Consider the following 25,486-nt stretch of genomic DNA (forward strand, 5'->3'; position numbering starts at 1 on the left):
GAGAGAGAGAGAGACAGTAGTCCCAGTAACAATTTTAATGTGCTTGTTTTTTTAAGTAAAAGTGTTTTTTCTTTGGTAGATCTCATTGAGCTTGTCATTTGAAAAGTAGATCTCCAGACAAAAAATTGTGGGCACCCCTGACCTAGAGCCTCTTGGAGAACACTCGGATTGAGCACACATGACAATCCTCTCAAGTCTACAACCACAATGTGTCTTAGGACAAGCAACAATCAATTTTAGCTCATCCCTTAAAATATATTCACTGAGCATACTGTACATGAGTAGATCTCTGTTGATGTTGACAACAGTTCTTTTTAATTATCTTCAAAACATACAAAGCAGGCATATTAGCTTCCTTCTATTTTTTCTTACACATCAGACCTTCTGCATATTGAAGTCAATTCTGAATCTGACCATAAGCCTTTACTAGCAGCCCAAATACTGGATTCTGCTCTTTGCTTTGTATATTGCTTTACAAGCACCGCACCTAATCCATGTATATTACATAAAATTTCCGATGTTCTATTATTATTTCTATTTATGTATTTAATATATTTATCTTCTTTATAACCTAGGTATTTCTCTAGTGGTGTGTGATAGCGCCTTAGTGCTGTGTTTTGGCAGCGTTTTTAAACAAGCAAAATTGTCAATCAAGATTTACATAGAGAAAGAAATCTCAACCTTTTTTAAACAGAACCTTTCAAATCATTAAGAAAAAAATAAATAAATAAAAATGGGCTTGTCTGGCATTTTTGAAACTTTGTCTTGGTGCCAAGTAGGGATTGTCACTACTTTAACAAGCCTGGCACCTTTAAAGCAGCAAAGTAACCTTGCAGCAAGGCATAAAGGAGTCAGTGAGTGATTTATAACAAGCACACCATTCTTACACTGTATCCCAGAACAACTCTTTGCACACAAGTGTTCTGCTAAGACCTCTTCCCTGCACCACCAACTGATTCATAGCTGAAAAAGTTTCCTGTCTCTTCAAGAGATCCAATGCAGCCATACAGCACATGATAATGAATTACAACCTAATGTCATGCAGCAGTGCTACAAGAAAGATTGTTTAATTTGAGCTCCTGAGGGGCAACATTCTATTTCTTTTTTTTTTTACTTTTTAACAGCCCAAAGAAAAGACGTCTGATGGTGGTTCAGCTTAAATGTCAAATTTGGAAGACTATGATATTTGAGCCTGTTAACATTCCTTTCTTCACTTCAATTATTGTTCAAACTAGAGAGGCCTACAGTAGCACTTCTGTACTCTGGCTGATATTAATTCCCTGGCTGCGTTTGTCTTCCAGTAAATGCACGGTAACAGCACATTTTGTAAAGCTGCCACGGGGGAATTTAAAAAAGTGTAGCAAGCCTATAGATTTGGGAGCATGGCAACATTCTGTTTACAGTTGATGTCATTCTGTATCTTGGCGTAATTATTGTGCAGAGATCTCAAGACTGTAGAAGCATTTCACTAAAACATGCCCAAAAAACTATCCTAAAACACTCTTAAACACTGTATATGGGCAAAGCTTCAGGACATTTAACTGCAGTGGGTTATGCTTAAATAACAGTTAAAGTATCACATATTTTGACCTCTTTAAAAACCCATAACTCTACATGTTATCATATAAGACTTTTTTTTCTTGGAAACGCTCACTCCTGTAAGTCTATATCACCCAGTAGGTGTAATTGCATTGTTGCAATGTACTGTCATTGTTACGTTGTCCTATATGCATTGCTTTTTTTTCAATGCTCTTCACACCAGGTGCTTCGAGTTGCATTGATCAACGCAGGCTCAACGCAAGGGCAGAGAGAACAATTGTACAATTGTTCTCTATGTGCCCTGTCCACACCATAGAATAGAGTTGGTGTGCATTGCATACTAATGCATCATTATTATGAAATATAATGTGAAAAAATATGCATGTGAACAGAGTTCAAACTACATTTTTTAAACTTTAAAAAAGTTATCAAAAGTAAGAAAAAACCAAACGCTGTGCTGTGCTATTATAATGCATGACAATGCAGGTGCACAATGTACACCAGCCCACATCTGTTTTACACAACATAGCATGCACCCGCTGGTGTGAATAGCCCCTTAAAGGATACAAATAATGGTTTTCTAACGGATTATCTTTATTATTTTCAGAACTACCAAAAATTACTTACAGGGCTATTCATAAAAAGGTAAAGAGTTTGGAGAAAGGCAGGAGAAGTGATCAATCCAGGCCCAAATAGCCGATTTGGAAAAATTCTCCAATTCAGCTCACTTTCTGGTTCAGCTATGTTGTCCTAGATTGTTCACTTCTCCTGCCTTCTCCAAACTCCTCACCCTTTTGTAAATAACCCTTTTAATGTTTCTTTATTTTTCAGGTTCATGAAATATTGCATGCTCATTTTTTTTTATTTTGTAGCCAGCAATTAGAGCTTTAGTCGCTTTTTCATGTTTAAAAGGCACTTCTAGCATGTTTGATGAAAAATGTCTCTTTACAGAGCCCTTTAGCTTTGCATGCACAAAGGATGCATTGACACAGTGGCTTATATATAGCTCCATCCAAGGTTTAAACAGACAAAGCAAGTCAAAAGGTAGACAGTTTATGATATATAAAACATCAGTTTAAAAATGATAAAATGTTTGATAAGAAAAAAATAAAACTGACCCTTTAAAAGACAACAAAAGTAAAAGAAACCTTCCATGTGAGTACTGTACCCTGACATTACCTCATTAGTTTAGCAAAGAGTAAAAAAATGACTTTTTGCTGCATCATTCTCCAAATACTTTTAGAATGATCTCAGAATTAAGTATTATCGGCTGCAGTCTCATGAAGAGTATAAGTAACGTATTAAAGGAATGTCCCTCCAGAGCGAAACAGGTAAATATATAACTCCTGTTTAATCAATAATGGATCTACAAGCTTTCCAGAAAAACAAGAACAAGCAAGTGGGAACAGCTTGAACATGTGTGCATTTATCTTTGTTTTTGCTGAGTTATAAAGTGGCATGCCAATGTTACATTTCCTATGACTTGACACATTCTTTGAAATACTTATTTTACGGTAACATGATATATCCGGGGATGATGGATTTTTTCCCCTTAAAACTACTTTTAAACAGTAAAAGGTGTTACTGTAAACCATTAAACTGCAAATAAAAAACAAAAAAGAAACTAAGCTGATGACAAGTTAATCACTGGCGCCGACCTCTAAAATTCTAAAAAGTATGGCCTTACTAACCAGTAAGAAAGCACGGGGGGGTGGATGGGGGGGATTGTTCAGGTACAACATCCATCGTTGCAGGGACAACAGTTCATGGAGTTCAGAGAATCATGGAGGCTGCCACTGCTGAACTCTCACTTGGGAATGTTGGTTTCATGGATGACATGGTAATGTATTGGTTTCAGTGCTGTCTGAATAACTGGCCTAGAGCCTATGACCTATAGAAATAAACAGGTGAGACATTTTCCGACACTCATTTAAAAGCATGCTTGTTCTGGGTCTGTGATTCAGTCCACATCACACATACCAGGAGGCAGTGTTGAATGAAGAATAGTGCTTTTTGCATCTAGGACCTCTCCAAGAGACCTGCAGCATTTCTGCACATGATCCCGCAGCGCATCATCTGGGCTGACTGTCAAAATGAGGAAGACATAGTCAGTTGCCAATAACAGGAGTTTCAAAATGTGGGCATGGAAGCAGAGTGGCACAAGAAGAACTTTGGCTGAAAGGAAGACAACACTGGACTCCACTTGCAAGCATGTTTTTTTTTGTTTTGTTTTTAAACAGGGACACCCATTAGAGTACACTTATTTGGCTTTGCATAGGTAGGGTTAGAACTATGTCGTCTAAAAAAATGTGCTGTAGCACTCAATAGTAAGTGCATCTGCACTGACAATTGTATCTTAGCCCTCCAGTAAAGTCCCACAGATAACTGCTGATGCTTCCAGTGAGGTCTGCCTAATGCAGCTTCTTGTGATGGTGTTGCAACGATGCTGCACTGCTCCTGAATTCAGAGCAGGATTGCTGCTCTCCTCTAGGCTGTGCCTGCTTGTAGTACAGTGGGATAAAAAATGTTGCAGGGGGCATGGCTATTGGCATTGTTACCGCTGATATACAAGCCTATGGCTTGTCAATCAGTACCTGGTCTGCACACTGGTTTTTTATTGGAAGCACTGCCACTGTTGCTGACCCCTCCCAACCGTGAGCTGCACTGTCTGTTAGAAGAAGCATGTGAGACACAACTGAAGGAGGATTTAGCTCAGTCGAGAAAGGTAAAGGAAGAATTTTGATTACTTTATAAGGCTTGTGCCTCATATAGTAACTGGATATGGGACTTGTTTAGGCTGTCATATTGGAGCCTTTACTTTTACGGTAAGTCAGACTCAGTCTGTCAGCTAGCATTTTCAGAAGAGGACTAGAAATGGCTGCCCTTATACTTCGCTCGTGACAGAGCAATAGAAAGCCCCTGTAATTTCCAAAGGTTACGTAAATATATATGTGTGCAAGTGAGGAAACTATGGCAATTATTCCAACAGGAACAATTGTCATTTCCCTCAGACGTCTTGCCTGAAATTGTATGACATTGTCCATAGAAATTATATAATTGCCCAACCTAGCTCAAAAAGGCCACATCAAGGATTTGTGTCTATTGCTCCCTTTAGTTACTGAAGAGGAATGTCACAGCTGGTATTTAAAAAAAATAGAAAAGGAAGACTAAACACCTTGTTATATATATATATATATATAACAATTTTTGTTTCAAAGCTGGACAACCATGATCAAACAGCTGGCCACTATTGCAACTCTGAAACAGGATCACTACGATTAAGAAACGTATAGGATAGCTAAACCCAAGAACCATGTATCCCTCCATTAGTACCATGGAGTGAACGTAGCCACTTTGGGACAGAAAGTGTGCTATTTGCAGGATTTCCAGGTACAAATAAGAAAAATAAGCCTGGCAGAAGAAAACTACTTCACTTCGCTGCCTAACCAGTTGCAGCTCTCGTGTCATCACATATAGTGTAGGTCCAGCAGTGGCCGATGGTTCACCGAACACTCAAGACTGTGGGACAGCGAAAAAGAGCACCAGCAGAGCTGATTAGAGCGAGTAATAAGGTACGTATTTGTGCTTATTCTTTCCACTTTAGCCAAGATTGCATGTAATTCATGCACTGAGTTAAAAGACCAACAAGTATTGATCATTAAAAGATTATTTTTGCACAAACTATAATAAGAATATGATGCTGGGAGCAGCACATTTTGTGCTCTGTTATTAAACTATGCAGACCAATAACCAGTAAAAAAGGGTGATGGTTTAATTGTGCCAGAGCTACAAAGTTATGTGACTTCCAAACAAACCTTCCCCTACAGCTCCTTCACTGGATTTACTTACAGGTAGACAAAGGAAAAATAAATGTAATAGTCAAAGTTTGTGCAAGTCACCAAGATGTGCTGAAACGAATACCCTATTGCCCCAGGCACTGGCCTACTAGGGTCTTATGGTAAGAATGACCCTGCTATCAACAAGACTTCTGCAAAAGCTTTGCGGACTGGATCCCCAATGTGTCTAATCTGCCCTTTTGGTAAGCTATTGATTCCATGGGGTTGATTTACTAAAGGCTAAGCTAAGGGAAAATTTTCTTGCAAAGTGAACAGGCTATTTGCCTTTTTGGTAAATCAACCCCCATGTGTCAGTGTCATAGCTAAATTCCAGAGACCTGTTCCCTGCTCTTCTTTTTCTTAGAAAAAGAGTTTCTATTAAGAACCGTGGATGAAATCAACTTAGGCTACTGGTATTGGAAGCTTGACCATTTTTCTAAGCTAGTCATAGGCATGCTGTGTATGTGCACTTTATGGTTGTGCATTGCTTCTACGGGCTTTTGCGGTGGGGCTATATCTAGCCAAAGGTATGTATGTGCATCGTTTCTATGGGCTCTTGTGGTGTGGCTCTATCTTGCCAAAACATACTTGGTGAGCATATCATGAACTGGCCTGACGCAAAACTTCTGTTTCTGCTTTCCTTTTGATTTTTTTCTGTGCAGTGGCCTCACACAAAGCAACAAGCCAACAAAGAAAACAGCCATGAGTATAATATTACTGAAGCAACCCAATCTCTAGATTTGTATGAATAAAATTTATTTCAGATTATTAAAAAAAAAACAACCTATGTACACAAGATATTCAAAAGGTTAAAATAAATATTTACAAATCTGTGCCCTGTTCATGGTAGTTCAGCCATTTTAGGTGTGGACCTGATTGCCACCAAAATCACATTGCAGGACTCTTGATCCAACATAAGAAACCCTTTTTTTAACAAAAGAGAAACCACCACCTAATATGAACTACTCAGCTTATAAACAACTTACTGGTGCAAAACTGGTAAACAAAAAACTTTTCTCCAAAGACCCAGTTATTATGCTGGGCAGCACCCTCTTGCCTCTTGTACAGCATAGAGTAGGTGAGGTTGGCCTATGGTAGACACCTCTGCCCTTTCCATGACCGTCATGTACCACTGCTGTCTCCATGTCAACAACTGGGAAACCAATGGATGGAGAAGAACAAGAGAACCAAGCAAAAAAATAAAGATTTGGAAGTAGGAGCACTGTTTAGTCTGTTTAGGCTGCAAAATAATATAGAAAGCAGAATCGTGTTTTCTTTAAAAAAAGAAAATGCAATTCACTTTAAAAAAGTATGTCCAGCAAATTTTTCTTAGTGATACAGTGTGGAAAATAGAACCCCTTGTGGGTTTTAGGCCCGATGCAAGCCTGAGCGATCCGGGATCACACGGTCCTACACAATTGCAGACAACGATTGCCGCCTGGCCCCATTGATTTCAATGGGTTTACTCCGCTCTGTAATAGCAGAAAAAAGGTACATGTACTTTTTTTTGCAATACACAACGCGCGGCTGTTTTAGCGACTGGGGTGCTATTAGAAAATAATGCCACCCAAAGCACGATCGTCTGTCATGGGTGACTCTGTGACCGTGCAGTATCGTGCACAATTGCCACGCGATCTGACAGGGGCTCAGCTTTATCATAATTTATATTATGCTTTTTAATAGTCTAAACTTTATACCTTTGTTTAATAAAGGGCCATTTTCCTATTGCTAGCACCAAGCTAGCCAGTATTAATGATGACAGTGTTGGAAACTGTACTTGTACAACTGGGACACAAAAAAAATATTCTATTTCCTTAATGTCATTTTCTCACAATATAACGATTGCTTTTCAGCTCCGTTAGGACATTTTCTCTGAATTTATTATCTAGGAGGTCATATTAATATGTAAATAGATCAGTCTAACCAGGGTAATCAAGACTAGCCAGGACATTTTCTGAGCACAGCTTGTCCTGCATGTATATTTGCCAAGTAATAAATATTATTTCCGAAGAAGATTTTTTTTTGTTGTTGCCCTGAACACTACATCTACAGAGATCAGATAAACTCCACCTTTCCTGCAGCATGTGTCTTTTCACAGCACCAGGCTAACAGTTTGCAACCTTGGACATGGCTCACTTTTAGAAAAAGGCAGTCTGGCCTTCCAACCTCGCCTGTCAAAAATGTTCACACTCAACTGATCCGAAATGTACCCCCCGCAGTGCCCCTTCCAGTGAAATGAGAATAGAGAGTGCAATACTTACAACCACAGCCTTAAAGCTGCTGAAGTATCTCTCATGGCAGCTGCCAGTACTTGTGGCTGGATAGAAAGAATGTATACAGAGCAATATGAATGAGTTCTCACACAGTAAAGGGTTACTGTAGCAACGGTTTCCTCTTTAAAAGTGATAATTCACCCTCTTTTTTTACTGTCCAATAGGACTTGCACTATAGCAAACGATTGCTAGGACAATGAGCCACTAGATAGGAACATCTGATCTGCAGGGGTCAGTAGATGCTAATGCCATCCTATTGTAGATTTCAGCTGATGTCCAGTTTAGAACTCGTTAGTGTATTTGTATATCATTTTGATGTCACCAAGATGTTAAGCAATGACCAGCTTTGAATGATGAATTGTTTTGTAATCAATAAATACCACTCAGAAAACCCTAACCAAACCAGTCCTCTCAAAATACAGTATATCACACACACACACATACTAGATTGTAAGCTCCTAGGAGCAGGGACCTCCTAACCCTCCTGTATTGAAATTGTATTGTAACTGTACGGTCTCCCTCCATTTTGTAAAGTGCTGAAAAACTGTTGGTGTTATATAAATCCTCTATTACAATAATAGACAGGATAGGTTTGTAAAGCATTGAACAAATCCAAGAAGCCTGCCTGGTCATAAAAGCTTTTTGTAGCCTGTCACCAATGTTTTCCTGTACACTGAGCCGCATATGTGTAGCTTGGTGTACATGCTCGGCATGCAGTGATGAAACAACTCCCGCAGGAGTTGTGTCACCAGGGCTGAGCCAATCAAGCAGCCAAAGAATTTAAATCCAGAAGAAGGCCAGGGAGAACATGGAAGCAACGGTGAGAGGGAGGAGCACAGCATTGGAGGGGGATCAGTTTGGCAGTGTGCATTACATACTAGCACATTATGGCTAAAAGCTCCAGGGGGGCTTTCTTTTTTTGTTCAATCATTCACTTTACTTCCACTTTAAGTCATTTACCAACAGAGTTAGGTGCATATCTTGTACAAACGATAATGTTCATATGTAAACAAAGAACATTACTGCAACTGCCCGCAACAGTTTCCACAGTCTCCACTTAAACACACAAACATAATCAAGAAGTGATCACGGCAACATTTTATATGCTACTCTGTAGTAGAAGCTGCTCCTGCTCACTGTTTCTGTTAAGGTTAATGTGTCAAAAACTATACGTAGGCCTTATTAAGCTCCCAATGTGTAATGACAGTTCAGCATCTCCTGGTTACCTAGTAACCAGGGGATGCTGGAACAGCTGCTGTTTCTGGGTTTCCTTTGCTGTGTCTTGGTTCAATACTTTTAATTCACACCCAAAACAGGCAAGCAACAAATTAAAGTTAGAAAAAAAAGTCTTACTTCCCCGTCTCTTTACTTTTGGTTCAGTGACTTAAAATTACTTTAAGGATATGTAAACATCTATCCAGGGCCGGACTGGGACCAAAAATAGGCCCGGGCATTTTGGACCGAGCAGCCCAATCACATAACCCCCGACAGGTCCTAACCCGTCACAATCTGGGGCGAGGCCAAACATAGCACAATCGAGGGGCGGGCCCCTAAGGCATTGATACCGATACTGGTATTAGTGCATCCCTACTGTATAATGTAATGTATTGCTGGTGGTATTCTGCATTGCTGTAAAATCATTATACAGGAATGCAGAATACCACCAGCTAAACACTACCACAAATCCCAGCAATACCCTTTACAGCAAACCATCAATGCTGAATACCATCACCAACTAAAGAGCACTAAAAATCCCAGCAATAAATTATACAGCAATGCAGAATAATATAAAGCTACATACTCTGTGTTGCTCCAGGTTTTTCGGCCTGATGTCTCCAGGGTCTCAGGAGGACTGTGCGGGCACTCAAGGGGGCCACTGCCGGCTCTCAAGGGGGTCACTGCCGGCTCTCAAGGGGGTCACTGCCGGCTCTCAAGGGGGTCAGTGCAAAATAGCGGACCAGCCCGAACACAATCAGGTTGATTGTGTTCGGCCCGGCCCACCGAGCAAGTGCCCGGTATGCCCGATGGCCAGTCCGGCCCTGCCTCTATCACTAAAATCTCACGTGTCAAGGAGTTTAAAGTGATTTAAAAAGGAACACCAGGATTTTCAAAAGTTAACCCTTGCAGTAGGACAAACCCCTGCACTGCTTGTTTTGGTCTGAAAATATAAAGAAAATATGCTTACCTGATCCTTGATCCCATCTAGCTGCTAGACCAGTCCCTGCAGCCTCTTCTCCCCCAGGCTCCAGTGGTCTAAGCCCCACTGACGTCATCATGTCTAACAGGACTATTAGACGTGAAGACGCCAAGGGACATATCACAGCTGAAGCGAAGGGGAGAGGTCACTGCCACAGGACTGAGGATCGGGTGAGTATATCTGCTTTTTTTTGTTCCCTAGACCTAAATGAGCACTTAACCCTTACAGTGCGGGGGTAGCCCCGCTGCAAGGGTGAACTTCTGAAAATACTGGACTTTCTTCTTTAAAAGTAATTTTAAATATTTTTAAATCTGCAGCTTTCATTAAAAAAATACCTAGGGATCGTGCCATGAAAGGCCCTTGGTTATACACTTCCTCTGACAGGGTCACTGTTCCTGTCACCCGGCTGCACTTCTGCCTTATCTCTTTGCTACGTGACCTTCCAAAGGAGACTACAAGTGGCCATTTCAACACATTACACAGACATGGTCCACTGGGTCCTTATCAGGAAACCCTCCCTGAGAAATGTCATGCAGCCATCACTGAAGTACATACAGTACATATAAGATGACACAAAGGATGCATAATAAGATGAAAACAAGAATCAAATGTCAAATTTTTATAACACATAGTGCTTTAGCAAACTAAAACTCATCAAGTTAGGGTTCACATTTATACACAGCCAGAGAATTAGCATTTTCTGAAAGCATCATCTGCAACATCAGACTATGACCTATAGATTATCTTCAGATTTTCTATGGTCAGATGGAAGAAGTGCAACATATTCCTCCATCTACGCTAAACTGTGTGGATGGAGGAATCTCCCGCTGGGCCAAGCGTCAGTATATTGCTAGTCGGCCTCGCTGGCTCTCAAAACACCTGAACAATGCCAGCTTTATGATAAATATCCTTTAAAAAACACTTGCTCAGCCTAGTGGTGGAATGGTAGCTATACAAATCCCTACAAATATTTGGTCCTTTTCATTGCCCTTCTCCTCTAAAAGGTGCCCATACACCTTGCAATTATCGTACGATAATCGCAAGGTGTATGGAAGGCGTGCGACCTCTGCTACTGTACAATCGCACGTCTTTTGACTTACGAGCAGGCTCGAAAACCCGCCGAGAATCGTACAATTGTCGGCGGTTTGTGGCCTGCCTGTAAGACTAATGCCGCAAGGGCCGGTGTGCGCAAGCGCACACTGCCCGTTCAGCGTTGCAGTCATCGGAAGACCGCCCCTTCCGATGATCGCAAGTATGATCTGCCTGTCCAAGAAAGGCAGATCGTACGTTTTTTTAATAACCTTACAACCATCGCAAGACAAAAGTCTTGCGATGGTTGTAAGGTGTATGGCCAGCTTTAGAAAGGAATTTCTTTAATTTATATCTTTCAAAACAAACTTGTATTCATTAAATCCTTGTCCTTCCTTAAATGGGAGCAGGACTTGGTGACCCAATACTCTTTGTCTCAATGGATCAGAGTTCTTAGCTATTTAATATCTGTCTCATGTTGTGTTAACTTATGGGATCTCTTCTCAAAAAATAATATTAAAGATGGTATTTAACACCTTACAGACTGGCTAAGTTCTCTACAAACGTTTCTAGCCTCTGCTGGCAAAAATGCAGCCAATTTGACAATCTACTACACATCTTCTGGTCATGTAAGAAACTTAGCACTTTCTGGGCCACAATTTTTCAGATCCTCAATTCAATACCTGGAATGTTAATAACTTCTGACCCTGCATAAAACACTCCTTCATTTAGGAATAGAGAATATTCCTCACCCTTAGCGGGTAGTGGCTATGCATTTTCTTCTAGCTCCCAGGTTGATAAGGAGGAGGTGGAAGTCTTCAGATCCCCCTAATGTATACTATACATTAAGATTGGTTTATTTACATTATCACTATGAAAGGATTTTGGCATTTTGCCATTCCCAGACAACAACATTCAATAAACTTTGGGAACACTGGGCAAACTGGTACACGACTTCTCGGTGGTGTTAACTGACGTTAATTCTCTTATGTGTTTGCACTGGAAAAATGTGTTTCTAACTTGTTACTTTTCCTCCTTTTCTCTTGCATAACCCTATGTGATCGTATCGCATACTTTTTCCTGTTTATATCTTTGTGCCTGTATTCAAAATGTCTTTTTATGCGTTTTTCAAACATTTTATAAAAATCTATTTTACAAAAAAACACTTGCTCAGCCACAAGGTGACCCTGATGGCCTATGTTACGGAGTTGTCAATTGTGTGTAATACATAAAACACTATGGGGAAAAGAAGATAATATGCAGGTCAATTATGCTCCGTAGAATTTTGTGATTCATTTGTCAGAGTTTTACAAAGTTACAAGTTATAAAGTCTTCAAGGGCTAAACAAGTAGACCATACTGAACATAGGATAATGAGTATTAGCATGATGGCATAGCTTGTTCTCCTTGTGAGCAGGAGAGAGAAATGTAATTGTCATACTAAAACCTGATGAAGGGGGCACTGCGTGGCCCCGAAACGTTGTTTTGTGACAGTCTGCATCAATAAAGAAGATGGATTATTGACACAAGACATAGGGGTGATGGTAACATTTATCATATATTTGAAGATGCACGGCACCATCCGTGGTTAATGCAGCACCCTCCTTTATACATAGGGGTTCCGGTAAGGAGTGCAGCAGTTCCTCTCCAAGATCAGGAGAGAGACATGACACCTAAACATAGACGTACTCAGCAAAACTAATAGTAATTCTAAAAAAACTGGATGGCAGACAAACCTAACAAATCATATACACATGTGATGTACAAGTATCTGAAATTTCTGAGGCTCAGAATAGGGATGAACCATGGAGATTACACTGTTCTCATTAATATGTATGCCTGTATTTCACTTCTAGGCATTATTAGTTGCACTTCCCACATTATGGTAGAGAGCAGACTGGAACAGAAAACCCATACAGCCTGCATCCTCTGGAAGGCACAAAACATTTTTGGTTTCTAAAACAAATATGAGGACCACATAAAGGATTTCTTTCTGTAAACTAACCCCAATCCACTTGAGGGCTGTAACAGAATTTAATTAGAGCTCTAAATTATTCAAATATTTCATTGAGAGCAAGAAAAATGGCAGCAGTGGAGATAACGCTACCATTGTGGCTGAGAATACAGCCGACAACAACAAACAATGGTTCTGCACAGGGAAATGACCAACAGAACACATTCTCATGACATTTCTTATTAAATTATACAAGAATTTCCACACATATAGATTAAAACCATAAAAACAAAGAAATCTGGAGGTTTACCACCTAGCACCCAATCAAATTTCATGTGTCATACAAACAGTACAGATAACAGAAGGAGACCAGCAATCTTTTTCCCTTTGCCTCCGTATCATAAGTCAGCCCAACACTGTTACACACTTACAATCTATATAGTTGGTGCATACATGGCATTGTGTTGTTTCACATGACCTTCACAACAGAAAGATGCATACGGCTCAGTCGTTGAGTCGACTATGGTTATATGTTAACATTGTGAAATAAACATACTGCACTCAGGAGGTACAAAACTTCATTATACAATGTAAACACACAAGTGCAGGTTTATTCACGGCATCCAGTACTCTCATTAAACATACCTTTACACCCGCCATATTTTTAAAAGTGGTCCACAATGTAGAAAGTTATGGATTCATTTCTTTAGACCTGCAGCCCACAATCTGGTTTTAAACCCCCTTGTACCCTGCCTGAAACCCACTTTTACCACTGCCATTTTACAAAAGTCTGCTGTGTTAGAGATTGCTGGCATGTTGTATAGGCTTGTACAAAACACTTCAGATAAAGTAGACCTTTACCTTGGAAGGTTACATCAGCAGAGCATTGCTGGGAAATCTCATCTGTAATCTCATGAGATCTCAGGCAAAGGCATTTTCCTCCTCTGAGGTGATGTGCATGGTCACATGTCCTAATCACATGTGCCAGAGTTCCAGGAAGTAAAGGGATATCTAGTAATCTGCCCTTAGTTAAAATGGCCACTGTCAGAAAACTGGGGAAGAAAAGTATGCAAAGAATAAAAAACCTGCACTTATCTAGAAGTATTTTTGTAGACATTGTCATTAGTAAATATTTCTAAAAGGTGCTTTTGTTATTTTGAAGATATGAGCAAAGTTCCTCTTTAAGCTGTCTTGATCTGCAAAAATCAATGCAGGCTAAACACCAGGGCACATAGAAAACAATTGTTCTCTATATGCCCTGTTCACACCACAACACTGCCTTGAGGTGAGATGCATTACATTGCGTAACAGATTGCCATGTAAGAGGCTACTGCCATGTTACACAAGACTAGAGACTATTACTTTGTTACAAGAGACTGTCATTTCAAAGATCAGTTCCAAGAAGGCTGCTAAAACATTATGACTAGAGGTGCACCGAAATGGAAATTTCAAAACCGAAATAAAAATAATTGGTCAGGTCAAAACCGAAAGTTTTTCATTTTAATTTTTTCAATTTATTTTTATTTATTTATTAAATATGTTTTACTTTACTTTTAGGGGCTACGGGGAAATATTGGGGGGGATCTAAACAGACCCCTGATATTTCCCTTTTAAAATAGAAAAAGAGATTCAGAGTCCTCAATCTCTTTTTCTGCAGCCCCTGTTATAAATTAACAGGAATCCTCTATACTGAGAGTGTTCCTGTTCATTCATAACATGAAAACAGAGTATGCTTACCATATCCACAATCATGAATAAACAGAAGGTGATGTAGATCACTTCCCATTCATTCATAATTGAGGCTATAGTAAACATTCTATTTACTCAATTACGTCACTGATTGCTGAGTGTTTGTACTCGCTCTCCTTCCTGACACGCTGTCACAGAAGGCTGAGCAAGCGGTGCGGGAGAGCTCAGCCTCCTGTGACAGAGCTGGCTGTCTCCGCCCACACCGATCTACCAGACTGTGACAGGAGGCTGAGCGGTGTGGGAGGAGAGACGCCGGCAGCTCACAGCACTCTCCTCCCGCAGCGCTCGGCCGCCTGTGACACTTTCTCTCCTCCCTGCTGGGACACAGAGCAGCGCCCAGTGGGGAGGAAAGATAGAGCGGATGCGCCGCTCTATCAGCAGAAAAATTACACTTTCGGCATTAAGCCAAAAGTGCCATTTTCAGCCGATATGTTTCGGCAGCCGATACATATCGGTGCATCCCTAATTATGACTTACTTAACATGAGCATAAGGCAATCCTGTACACTCTGCATGAAAGAAACCTAAACCTGAACTAGCCTACACAGGTACCAAATCAGAAAATTATTATGATTCATACCAAATATCTGTTCCACTGTGCCAATAACTCACAGGTACCCAATCCAATGAGAACTCATGAGGCAACAATTCCACACAAGTGCATTTGCCCTGATCCATGAATAGTAAAGCAAGTCCCTAAAATACTCAAAATAAATGTGCTCAACTAAGATGTCTGCTGCTGGCAAGAGCAGCTTTAGTCACCAATAGATCATTATTTGTCGAGAGTATGGGCAGGTTCATCCCTTCTTGTTGAAAAATGTAGGAAGACGACCTTTAGGCCAAGTACTCATGAATGGTGCGGCTGCAGTATACGGTAAACAGGTGGCTCAGCAGCTTCTCAACCACTCACAGCATGATGGCAAACAAACAAGAGAGTACAGATGTGAGTGGTTGGTAGACAGCTCCCACCGTCAGCCATTGAGAAGCCTCCTCCAGCATTTAAAAGACTTCAAGTTGCTCTGCACCCTCCAAATGACCATTATTTTAAAAAAATGGAAGCTTTTTCAAGTGTTTTGAAAATGGCTCCCTGCTTAAAACTGCATCTGTGCATTTTACCAGCCATTGGGATGCCTGTTAAGACACATTCTGACCACTTTTTAGGGCTTTCTAAGCACCAACTAACTTCTAGTGCAGTAACAATGTGTTAAATGACTAAACATTACATTTAAGTTACTGCACAGTTCCAGGCTCCACCACTATTCAAATGAATGACTGCATATACAGAAGTCAACTTGCAGCCTGAGCCAACCACTGAACATGGGGTAATGCAAATAATGGTTAAACCTGATCCATGTCGATTGCGGTTATACACTGAGCATTTATAAAATGTGGAACAACATTTTCACTTGTACAATTTTATGACCAATGCTAACCTTATAAGCAATGGTACACTGTAATTTCTTGTACTGCTTCACTTCAAAATAAAATGTAAACCGGTTTTATTAAATATTATAAATGGAAGCCACAGGACAAATTAAAAGTCTGACAAGCAGAACATAATAACTTGCAGCAAATGAGATAGTAAAAAGACCATTGTACCTCCTTCGCTCTTCGTTTCAATAACCGGCACCTGCTTCATGTGATTCCAACTGTACACAGGGCCTACAATCTAAGGAAAAAAAGAATGGTTACATTTTTACATTAATTTTAAACATGCATGCACAATCTGACCAACTTTGCTCACCCCAGTGTCATGTTTGTTGCTATGGAAGGAGCAGGAGATGAGTTAAGCTGCTAGATTCAGGAGATGCTACTTATCTCAAGGGGAAGCAGTGGCATCTCAGGCTGGTTTCTTAACTGCCACCATCCACCTGACTGTTCTTGTAGACAGCAGCAACCAGTGCAGTTTGGGAGGTCCTATACACATCATTACTAATCTGGTCAAAAGTAACCAGATCGAACAATTGACATCTCATGCCTAAGATTACCTTTATACACATTACCAGCAACACCCCTTAAGGTTTCCCGGTTGGGCTGCCAAAATGCATTATGGTCCCCAGGTTACAGCACAACCTGCATCATCAGTACGTCCACCTTTGTCCCTGGAGATAATCTAGCCCTTCACCCAATAAAAACATGTATAAAGTGCTTGTTGATTGATGTATTTTACGAAACCCGAAGGTTCCTATGTTAAAAATCCTTAATATACCTTTGCAACGGCATCCTTCCCCATCACTGACCTTGAGCGGAGGCTTTTGTAAACAGGATGTCAGACCCATTCACCAGAACAAAACAAAATCAATATAACGTTCATTACTGTAAAATCATACTGCAGGTATAGACATGCAAGGGACACTTCCTATGACTCACAGCGGTCTCCTCAACAGAGACAAACACAGACCGATTCTGCCATTACTAATTATTGGGGGAGCAGCATGACAAAGTACAGAAAGTAATGAACTGGGACATATGGCTTGACAATTACGAGTTATATTTAACATGTAGATAATTAACATGGCCATTGAAGCAGATAGACTCAGACCGGATGTCTCTATTTAAAATAAGATTATTATTATTTTTAATAACTATAAATGGAAACAACTGCATCAATAACAACATTGCAACATAGGTGGACAAAATAATGTAAACTGCAAAAGCCAGTTATCCCAATTTTGGAAAAGCATCAAAGCTTTTTGGTTACTATCAACACCAGCGGTTTAGGTGGTTCAAATCTACACATGTTTAGATAAAATGTTGTGCTCCAATGCAAGTAATGTAATTGTATGGAAGCTTATGGATTGTATTGAAGGACACATATGTTTAAAAAGATGAACTCCATGCAGATATAAAACTCCAATCAATGCAGGTATGTATTAATTTTAAAAATGAACATATTTTTATATGTAACTAGTGTAAGTTTCTGAGTCTGTTATATTATCAACTAGGGATGCACCGATACCAATACTACCGGTAGTATCTGTGCCAATACCGAGTATTTGGACCAGTACTCGTATCAACCCAAATGCTCCGATGCCTAGCCTGATACACGAACTTCCAGTATCAGGAAGCCGGGCAGCGAGTCATTACACCCCGCCCGGCTTCCTGATTGGCGGGGAAGCCGGCTCCATGCTCCCTCCTCACTTGGTGACGAGGGAGCATGGAGCCGGCTTCCAGGCTAATCAGGAAGCCGGGCAGCATGTAAGACTCGCTGCCCGGCTTCCTGATTGGTCAAGGAGCTGGCCAATCAGGAAGCCAGGCGGCGAATCATTACCCGCTTCCCGGCTTTCTGATTGGCCAGAAAGCCGGCTCCATGCTTCCTCGTCACCTGATGACGAGGAAGCATGGAGACGGCTTCCCTGCTAATCAGGAAGCCTGGTGGCGAGTCATTACATGCCGCCTGGCTTCCTAATATGACTTCCGGTATAGGTATACTGTATGAGCGAGTACCAAAAAAATATATAGGTACTCGATAACGAAAAAACGGTATTGGTGCATCCCTATCATCAACAGCACTCAGACTGGAAGAGGGAAGGCCAGCACTAGGAGCCAGGCTCTGCTGTAATGCACAGAACAGGACATACAACATGATGATAGGAAAAAGAAGCATGAGCTGAAGAATGACCCATCAGTGTGCTGCTGCTTCTTCCTTTTCTATTCAGCTGGTTGACATTGTGTTCTTGATCAAGCTTTTGTGCTTCTGAAGTGAAGGTCAAGGACCTGGTTATGCTGTTTGGCAGGAATGCATGTATCACAAAATCAACTGCATAGAACTGTAGTCGGCAAGAAAAATACCTCCCATATATGTATGTGTATTTATTGTGTCTAGTAGCTTGCTAGGCTTTACGCTTTAATGTAACAGGAGAGACAGGTCAGGTGACAGCACGGAGATTCCACCAACAGCAACTGATGAAGCAAAAAGCAGGTAAAAGGGTGGGGGCTTTAGAGGCAGAAAAATGTACCACCCATAATTTATGTAATAAGATCAGAAGGTGAGAAATAGTGTGAAAGGAAACAAAAAGTATGAAGGCTTTAGAACGTAGAGTACCCCCTTTAAGAAAGTGAATATGGAGTCTCTAGTCTAATAAGAGACCCAAGTCAGAAGCCTATCCAAAAGGACACTTGCGTAACTGAGCAAAGTTTTTAGACTTGATTATCATGAAATGCGTAGGTGTGGCCAGCAGAGGGCGCATTGTGGCACTGGTGTAGACAATAGCGGGACCGTGCCTGATGGATCTCAGTAAGTATGGATCTGCATAGGGGGAGGGTGAAATCATTTAGGTCAGGGGTGGGGGCCAAAAGGATAAGCGACTTTGTTTTAAAGTGCACATACCCTTTAAAAACCTACACCACCTCACAGTAAATGTACCCACAGACAAGAGGTGATCATTACCTGAAGCAAAAAAACAAGACTTAATTAGGAAAATGGTTTCTCTACAGGTGCTCAGCAACCACTTCAGATATTTCCTTGCTGCCCGATCTTAAAGAGGAACTTTACCCATATATTACAAATAACAACAAAGGCACCTTTAGAAATGTTTAGTAATGACAATCTACAAAGAGATACTTCTAGATAATTGCAGACTTTTTATTTTTTTTATAGCAGGATCACTTAGTATTATTTTAATGAAAGCTGCAGATTTAAGAGTATTGAAAATTACAATTGAAATGACTTTAAAGTGTGGTAAAGTTTACACGAGATTTTTAGCGATTGGGTTTACATACATTTAGCAACGACTGTTCAACAGTGTAATCTTCCACCATTTTAAAACCATTACTTCTCTAAAAAGAAAAAAAATGGGCTTTTAACCCCTTTATGTAGATTAGTACAGTGCATTTTATTAATTCTCTTATAATTGTGTTATCATTAATTTGCTGCAAGCTGCTTGTTGGCCAGGGACCTATTTGAATGGTTCTAGATTATCTGTAAGGCATTGAGAAACAAAAACGACAACACTATTTAAATGATTAAAATAGACAGAAAACTAGTAGATGATCAGTTCCCAGGCAATAGAGAGACTTCAGGTCACATGTGTTTTTCAGCTGTAATTAAAGCTCCATATCACAGCATGTTTCATATGTCTTCAGCCATGAGCCCTAGAAGAACACATTATAATCAATCTTTCCTGGGAAAATTGCTAGGATATTCCCAGTATGATTCTTTAAATACTGCTATTGGCAATGAGACTATGAAACAGAGCTTTGAGCCAGCGTAGCAAAACAATAGACTAATCAGAAAATTAAAGTATGAAAATTGATTAAATAGCATACAATAGTAAGAATGAAAATAATAATATTAATATATCCAATATAAATATATATACTGGACTGAACTCCATCGAAACGCTGACAATAAAACACTGATGCTTTGACTTAACTGCACTGTGAGACCCATGAGTGCCTCCATATCTACTTTGGATTTCTATGGATATTTCTGTGGCTGAGCACCCCGGCATTTACCTTACAAATAGAATATAGTGTTCAGTGGTTACCTCTGGGACTAATATATATTTATTTTTATTTTTTTAAATTTAATACGGTAACAAGAAAAAGATAACTACATCATGTTTTTTTTTCTAAACTGAGCATTATTTAAAGTAAAGTATTTTTTTTTAAATTACTTACAATTTGTGATTCAAAGTTTTTTAACCAGAATTACAGAAATGAGTGCTAAAAACTCATCTGCCATGCACAGACCTCACTCCCTCTTAAGTAAGCTTCAGCATTTTGGGGAAACACTGAAGCAAGTCATGGAACTGAAAATAGGTCACTTAAACTGCTATGTTCAGCCTTAAAAAAAACAAAAACAAAAAAAACAACAGTTTGGGGATCAATGCAGTGCACCAGTGAATAATGTAAAAGGATTGCATTACCCCATGTTTATCTGTCATGGGGGGCAATCGCCACACCTGAGTTAACTAGACCAATCACCTGCCAAAGCTTTTATGAGGAGTCTCACTCTCCTTGATAGAATGTTCTTTTATATTACACATAATGCAGCAATGAAATTCCTCCTGCTGGCTAAGAATCAATTCATGGTTAAGAGACGGGAACTCAGTTGGGGAAATCTTGTCACTTGACAGACATAAGTAGTTTAAGTAAACTGACTATTTAAAACAGGTATTTGACCTATAAAGTAGTAGCCTCTAAATGAGTCAAAGCCATTTCACCCAGTGTCATTACAAATATATGTGTGCCACCTGCAATAATGGTAATGATGTGGTTATTCTACAAGTGTAAAATTTGCAGCACAATAAATAGTAGAGTTCATCAAACTCACCTTCTCAAAAAAGTTTGTATCACACAAGCATTTCCTAAAGAGTCCAATATCCGACTCCACCGAATCTCCAGAAGCTTCTCGTCTGGTTAATGTTAGCACTCCAGAGGTACGACAGAAGCGCAGAAATGAGTTCTGATTGATTGGGGCTGTAAAGAAGTCAAGAGGAGGGATGTCCTGGGAACTGAAGAGGATAGGGTTAAATAAAAAAACATAAATAATAATATAATAAAATAATAAACATAAAAAAGACAATTTTCTTTTCTTCCCCCAACACCCACATTACCATCTGATCTGTAATGTAAAGAGAAGAATGGTATTGCTCAGCGTGCCCGATCCACCAAATATGCTGTCAGTGATCTTGTATAATGAAATAAACCGTGCTCATTATCCCTAAATTGGAAGAAAACTGAATTACCTCCATAGATTCGGGTGTATGGAGCCGAGCATGGAAGCAATCCTACTGACCGGCTTACTGGAAGGGAGCAGCTCTGTACGTCTGCACTGGTAAAAACAGACAGCGCCTCAAGGGAGCTCAGCATTGTTTAAGTAGTTATAAACAAACGGGACTTTCATAACACAATGTACCAGCAGACACGGACGTGCTTGTGTCATACCAATGGCAGCGTGCACATCCCTGACAGAAATGACACAGCCGCAGGACGGGGACTGTGAGTAAACTGTGAAATACCAGGCAGCACAGAATGACAGTCTCATACATTGGAGACTTTCTGCCTTGTCTGAGACATAAATAGTTCTTACACTGTGTCTGCAGACCTGCTCTACGAATACATAATCAGAAAATGTTTGCAGGGACGCACGCTAGTCCTCGCTGGGATTTAAAAAGCATTAGAGTATTTACATAAGCCATTATGTGCTATGAAATGTCTTTGGGAAATTCAGACTATTAATTACATTTGCTGGCTTTTAAAAGAGAATAAGGGGGGTAGGATTTAAGGGATTACAATGTCTGGGCCCAGGAGGGTTGCAGGGCCAACCATAACTACTACTTCCCATTTTATTTACACTCAGATTACACTTCAGGTGGACTAAATCAACGTTTCTCTTTCCTTTCATAGGTGGTTATCTCCTGCCTGAGCATATAAGTGGGTTTATAAAGCTGTAAAAGTAGAACATTATTTAAGTGTATATAAAAATGAATGCAGCTAGTTCTAACTAGGGATGCACTAGGGAAACATATCGGCCGAAAATGGCACTTTTGGCACTTGCCATTTTCTGGCCGATACAGCGGTGCGTCCGTGTATTCTCTCCATCCCGCTGGGCGCTGCTCTGTGACCCAGCGGGGAGGAGAGAAACTGCGTCAGCCTGCCGAGCGCTGCGGGAGGAGAGCACTGTAAGCGGCCAGCGTCTCTCCTCCCACACCGCTCACTCTATCACAGATCGGCAGAGCGGTGGGTGGGCGGAAACAGCCGGCGCTGTCACAGCAGGCTAAGCTTCTCTCGCTTAGCCTGCTGTGACAGTGAGTGAGGAAGAAGATGAGTGCAAACACTCAGCAATCAGTGATCACTGAGTGTTTGTAGATAATTGAGGACAGCGTATGTTAAGTATATACTCAATAATGAATGAATGGGAAGTGATCTACATCGCCTCCTGTTCATTCATGATTGCGGTTATAGTAAACACACCATGTCCTCATGTTGTAAATGAACAGGAACACTCAGTATAGAGGATTCCTGTTCATTGATAACAGGGGCTGCAAAAACAAAACAAAAAAAGAGATTCAGGACTCTGTGTCGGTTCCACAGACACTGTCACAATGACAAAATATCTACTAGACTGCATGCAATACACCAAAAACAGATTTTTGGAAGCCTCCAATGGCATACATCCAGCAGTTTACAAGCTATTTAAAGCAATATTATATCATTGAAGAACCACTTGCTCCTGGAAATCTAGTGACAACCTCACTGACTAATTCACCACATCTACTGTCACCTTAGCTTCTGACTTTGGTACTATATTATAGACTGCCCGAAGATGCCTTGGTATGTTGGAATGTTATTCTGAAAAACCTATTCAATTACATTTAATCACAAATTTCCTCCTGAAGGTTGGCATTACTGGGTTGTTTGCAATAATGTTGGAGATAAGATGGGGGAGGGAGGATGAAGAGTTTAAATTCAAATGTATGCCTCTGGATAGACAAATCAACACAAATATCTTGAAAAATGTAGTCTAGTGTCATGGTTGATAAACATACAGCAGGGAGCAATTACATATAAAAGACCTCAAAAACCCCATGGGTTACCGCTCTATATCCCAAAACCCAACCAGGGTTGGTTAGGCCTCCAGGTAATCATTCTTTCACAGGAAATATTCTCATGTCAGTAAATATCAGGTGCCATCACCAAAGAGCAGCACACACCGCACTGGCTTATCACTGTATAATCTGCAAAGGTTGTCTATATCAAACAATGGCACTGGAGGAAACTGGGTTCCTAAAGACCCTCTAGTTGTAAAAAACATCATGTCATTATTAGCCAGTGAATGCTGGAACCCAAATGCATGGTCTGTATAGCAGGTTTTTATAAATACACAAAGTCTTTATTTTTCTACAACGTTATCAATTAATCGAGTTCACATGCCCTTTGCCCATCAGGGCAAACAAGGGGTTGACTTAATTGCTGCCCCCAAAGGCTGCACATCTTTACGTCCTGTCACCCCCTCATTGTTTCTTCTGACAGTGGAAGTGAGAAGATGAAGCCCCATGTAAGCTTCAAGCTGCAACCTGGAGCTTACAGAAGGCTAATGACTCACTCTCCCTGACCTCATATGGCAGCTCTGGGTTCCAATAGTGCTTTTATGTAGAAGAAAGGGGTGTAAATCACATTTTTCTCCATACTCAAAAGTATCACAATGTGACTATTGTTCTCCAGTCAAAAAGATCGGTGAAGCCAATTGTAAAGTATGAAAAGTAAAGTATTACGCTCAATAGAATAAGCTTTTGCAGCTTTACTCACTTGCTCAATAGATGAACCAGTGTGCTGTGACCATTCCGAATAGCAAGTTCTACTGGAGTCTCTCCTTCTGTGTTCACTCTGGTCAATGCTGCTCTTCCTCCAGGCAGAGAGATGAAGTAATGTGACAGATTCAGGAGACCCCATCTCATTGTTAGATGTAAGAGTGTTTCATGACAAAGATCCTCTGGAAATAAACAGACAGAAGACATTAGGTTACTGAGCTGTGAAAAAGAGCAAGCAAAACCATTTTTGATACTTTGACTTTGGCTTGAAATGGGCTTGTTCACACCAAATGCGGACCAGATCTGCATGAGTTTCTACACACGTCCTGGAACATTTTTTTTTTTTTGCCTAAAATGAGCTTTCAGTGCATTCCAGGGCATTTGCATGCATTTTGGTGCGTTCCAGAGCAGAAAAAATAGGGCATGCTGCAGTTTTTCCACATGCTCCGGAACTGAACGCTGCGGTGTGAACTAGAGCCCAAAATACCATTGGAATACATTGGATGCCGTTTTGATGCTTTCTGTAACTGCTCTGCACTTGGTGTGAACAAGCCCTATCAGTTTCTTGCAATCTCCTGTACAGCAAGATGGAGGGTTAGGACTTCATGACCTTATCAGTCTGTGCTGCCAATTCTTATCTTTCCAATCAGTAGGTTCGGGGTGGAGAGAAGACTCCACACTATTCCTTCTACTGTCTAATACTTTTACAGGAAAAGTGGTGTCATCCTTCTGGGTGTATAAATCTCAGAACTGGTTGTTCAAAAATACAAATCCCTTGGCAGCTACTTATATGGATACCATCTGAGTATTTAGCCATGTGCCTGGAGTTAAGCTTAAAAAAATTAAAAGGTGAACTAACTCAGAACACTGTCCACATCCCCAGTCCCCGCTGAACCCTGGAGTCTGTGTAACATCATAATGCAGGCAATAACGTGCACTTATGTGGCCATGTGACTATCACCAATGAGAATCTCTTTAGAGCCTGAGATTTTTCTCAATCGGCGTGGTCATGTGGCTGTGCTGACCAATGACGACTTGCCATTGCAAGAAATATGATGCTAGGTGTGGGTGGCCGTAGATAGTCATGACATCAGCTAAATGCTGCAGGAACCAGGTCAGTAGGAAAAGTGTTATGAATGAGTTCATCTTTTTCATTTTTTTATGAAAAGGTGAGCTTACCCTTTAAGCATTTCTTGCATGGTTTCAGAACAAATACTTGTTTCACAGGACTGTAAATACATTTCATGAAAATTGTTGACTTTTTAAACATACAGGCAAACATTAGACCTTTGTTCAAACGATGCCTACAGATAAAAGACGATATACCTGAACAAATGAAATGAAACAGAGAATCGGTGTTTTCATTCCCATAATCTAAATCAACAAAACTGCTGATCTCTCACATGGAAATATTAATAAGTACAACCCTATAATTTTACACCACCTAAAAGCCATGCAATTAATGTTTCATATTAGGGTGGCAATGATTAGACCCTCCTTAGGGAGAATGCAGGTGGAACCTGTCTTATTTACATCTCAGACATCCAGGATCTGGAGGTCTTTTTGCTGTTGACGTATGTCTACTCCCTTGGAGGGGGCAGACCATGGACGGGACACCAGTGATGTGGTACAAGCTCCAATAAACAAGTGGAAT

At 40.4% G+C, this 25,486-nt stretch overlaps 1 protein-coding gene across 1 annotated transcript; it reads right to left on the reverse strand.

Moving 5' to 3' along the window:
• Nucleotides 1-3,499: 3,499 nt before the first annotated feature.
• LOC108799366 (rho guanine nucleotide exchange factor 28-like) lies at nucleotides 3,500-24,014 on the reverse strand (the record flags this gene model as incomplete). Its single annotated transcript, XM_018571229.1, has 4 exons — nucleotides 3,500-3,624; nucleotides 16,175-16,244; nucleotides 20,853-21,033; nucleotides 23,831-24,014. Coding segments are annotated over 4 exons (560 nt in total), but the record flags the coding sequence as incomplete, so codon positions are not given.
• Nucleotides 24,015-25,486: the final 1,472 nt, after the last annotated feature.

Source organism: Nanorana parkeri, unplaced genomic scaffold (genome assembly GCF_000935625.1).
Source record: "Nanorana parkeri isolate BGI_ZX_2015 unplaced genomic scaffold, ASM93562v1 scaffold1705, whole genome shotgun sequence".
NCBI classification, from domain to species: domain Eukaryota; kingdom Metazoa; phylum Chordata; class Amphibia; order Anura; family Dicroglossidae; genus Nanorana; species Nanorana parkeri.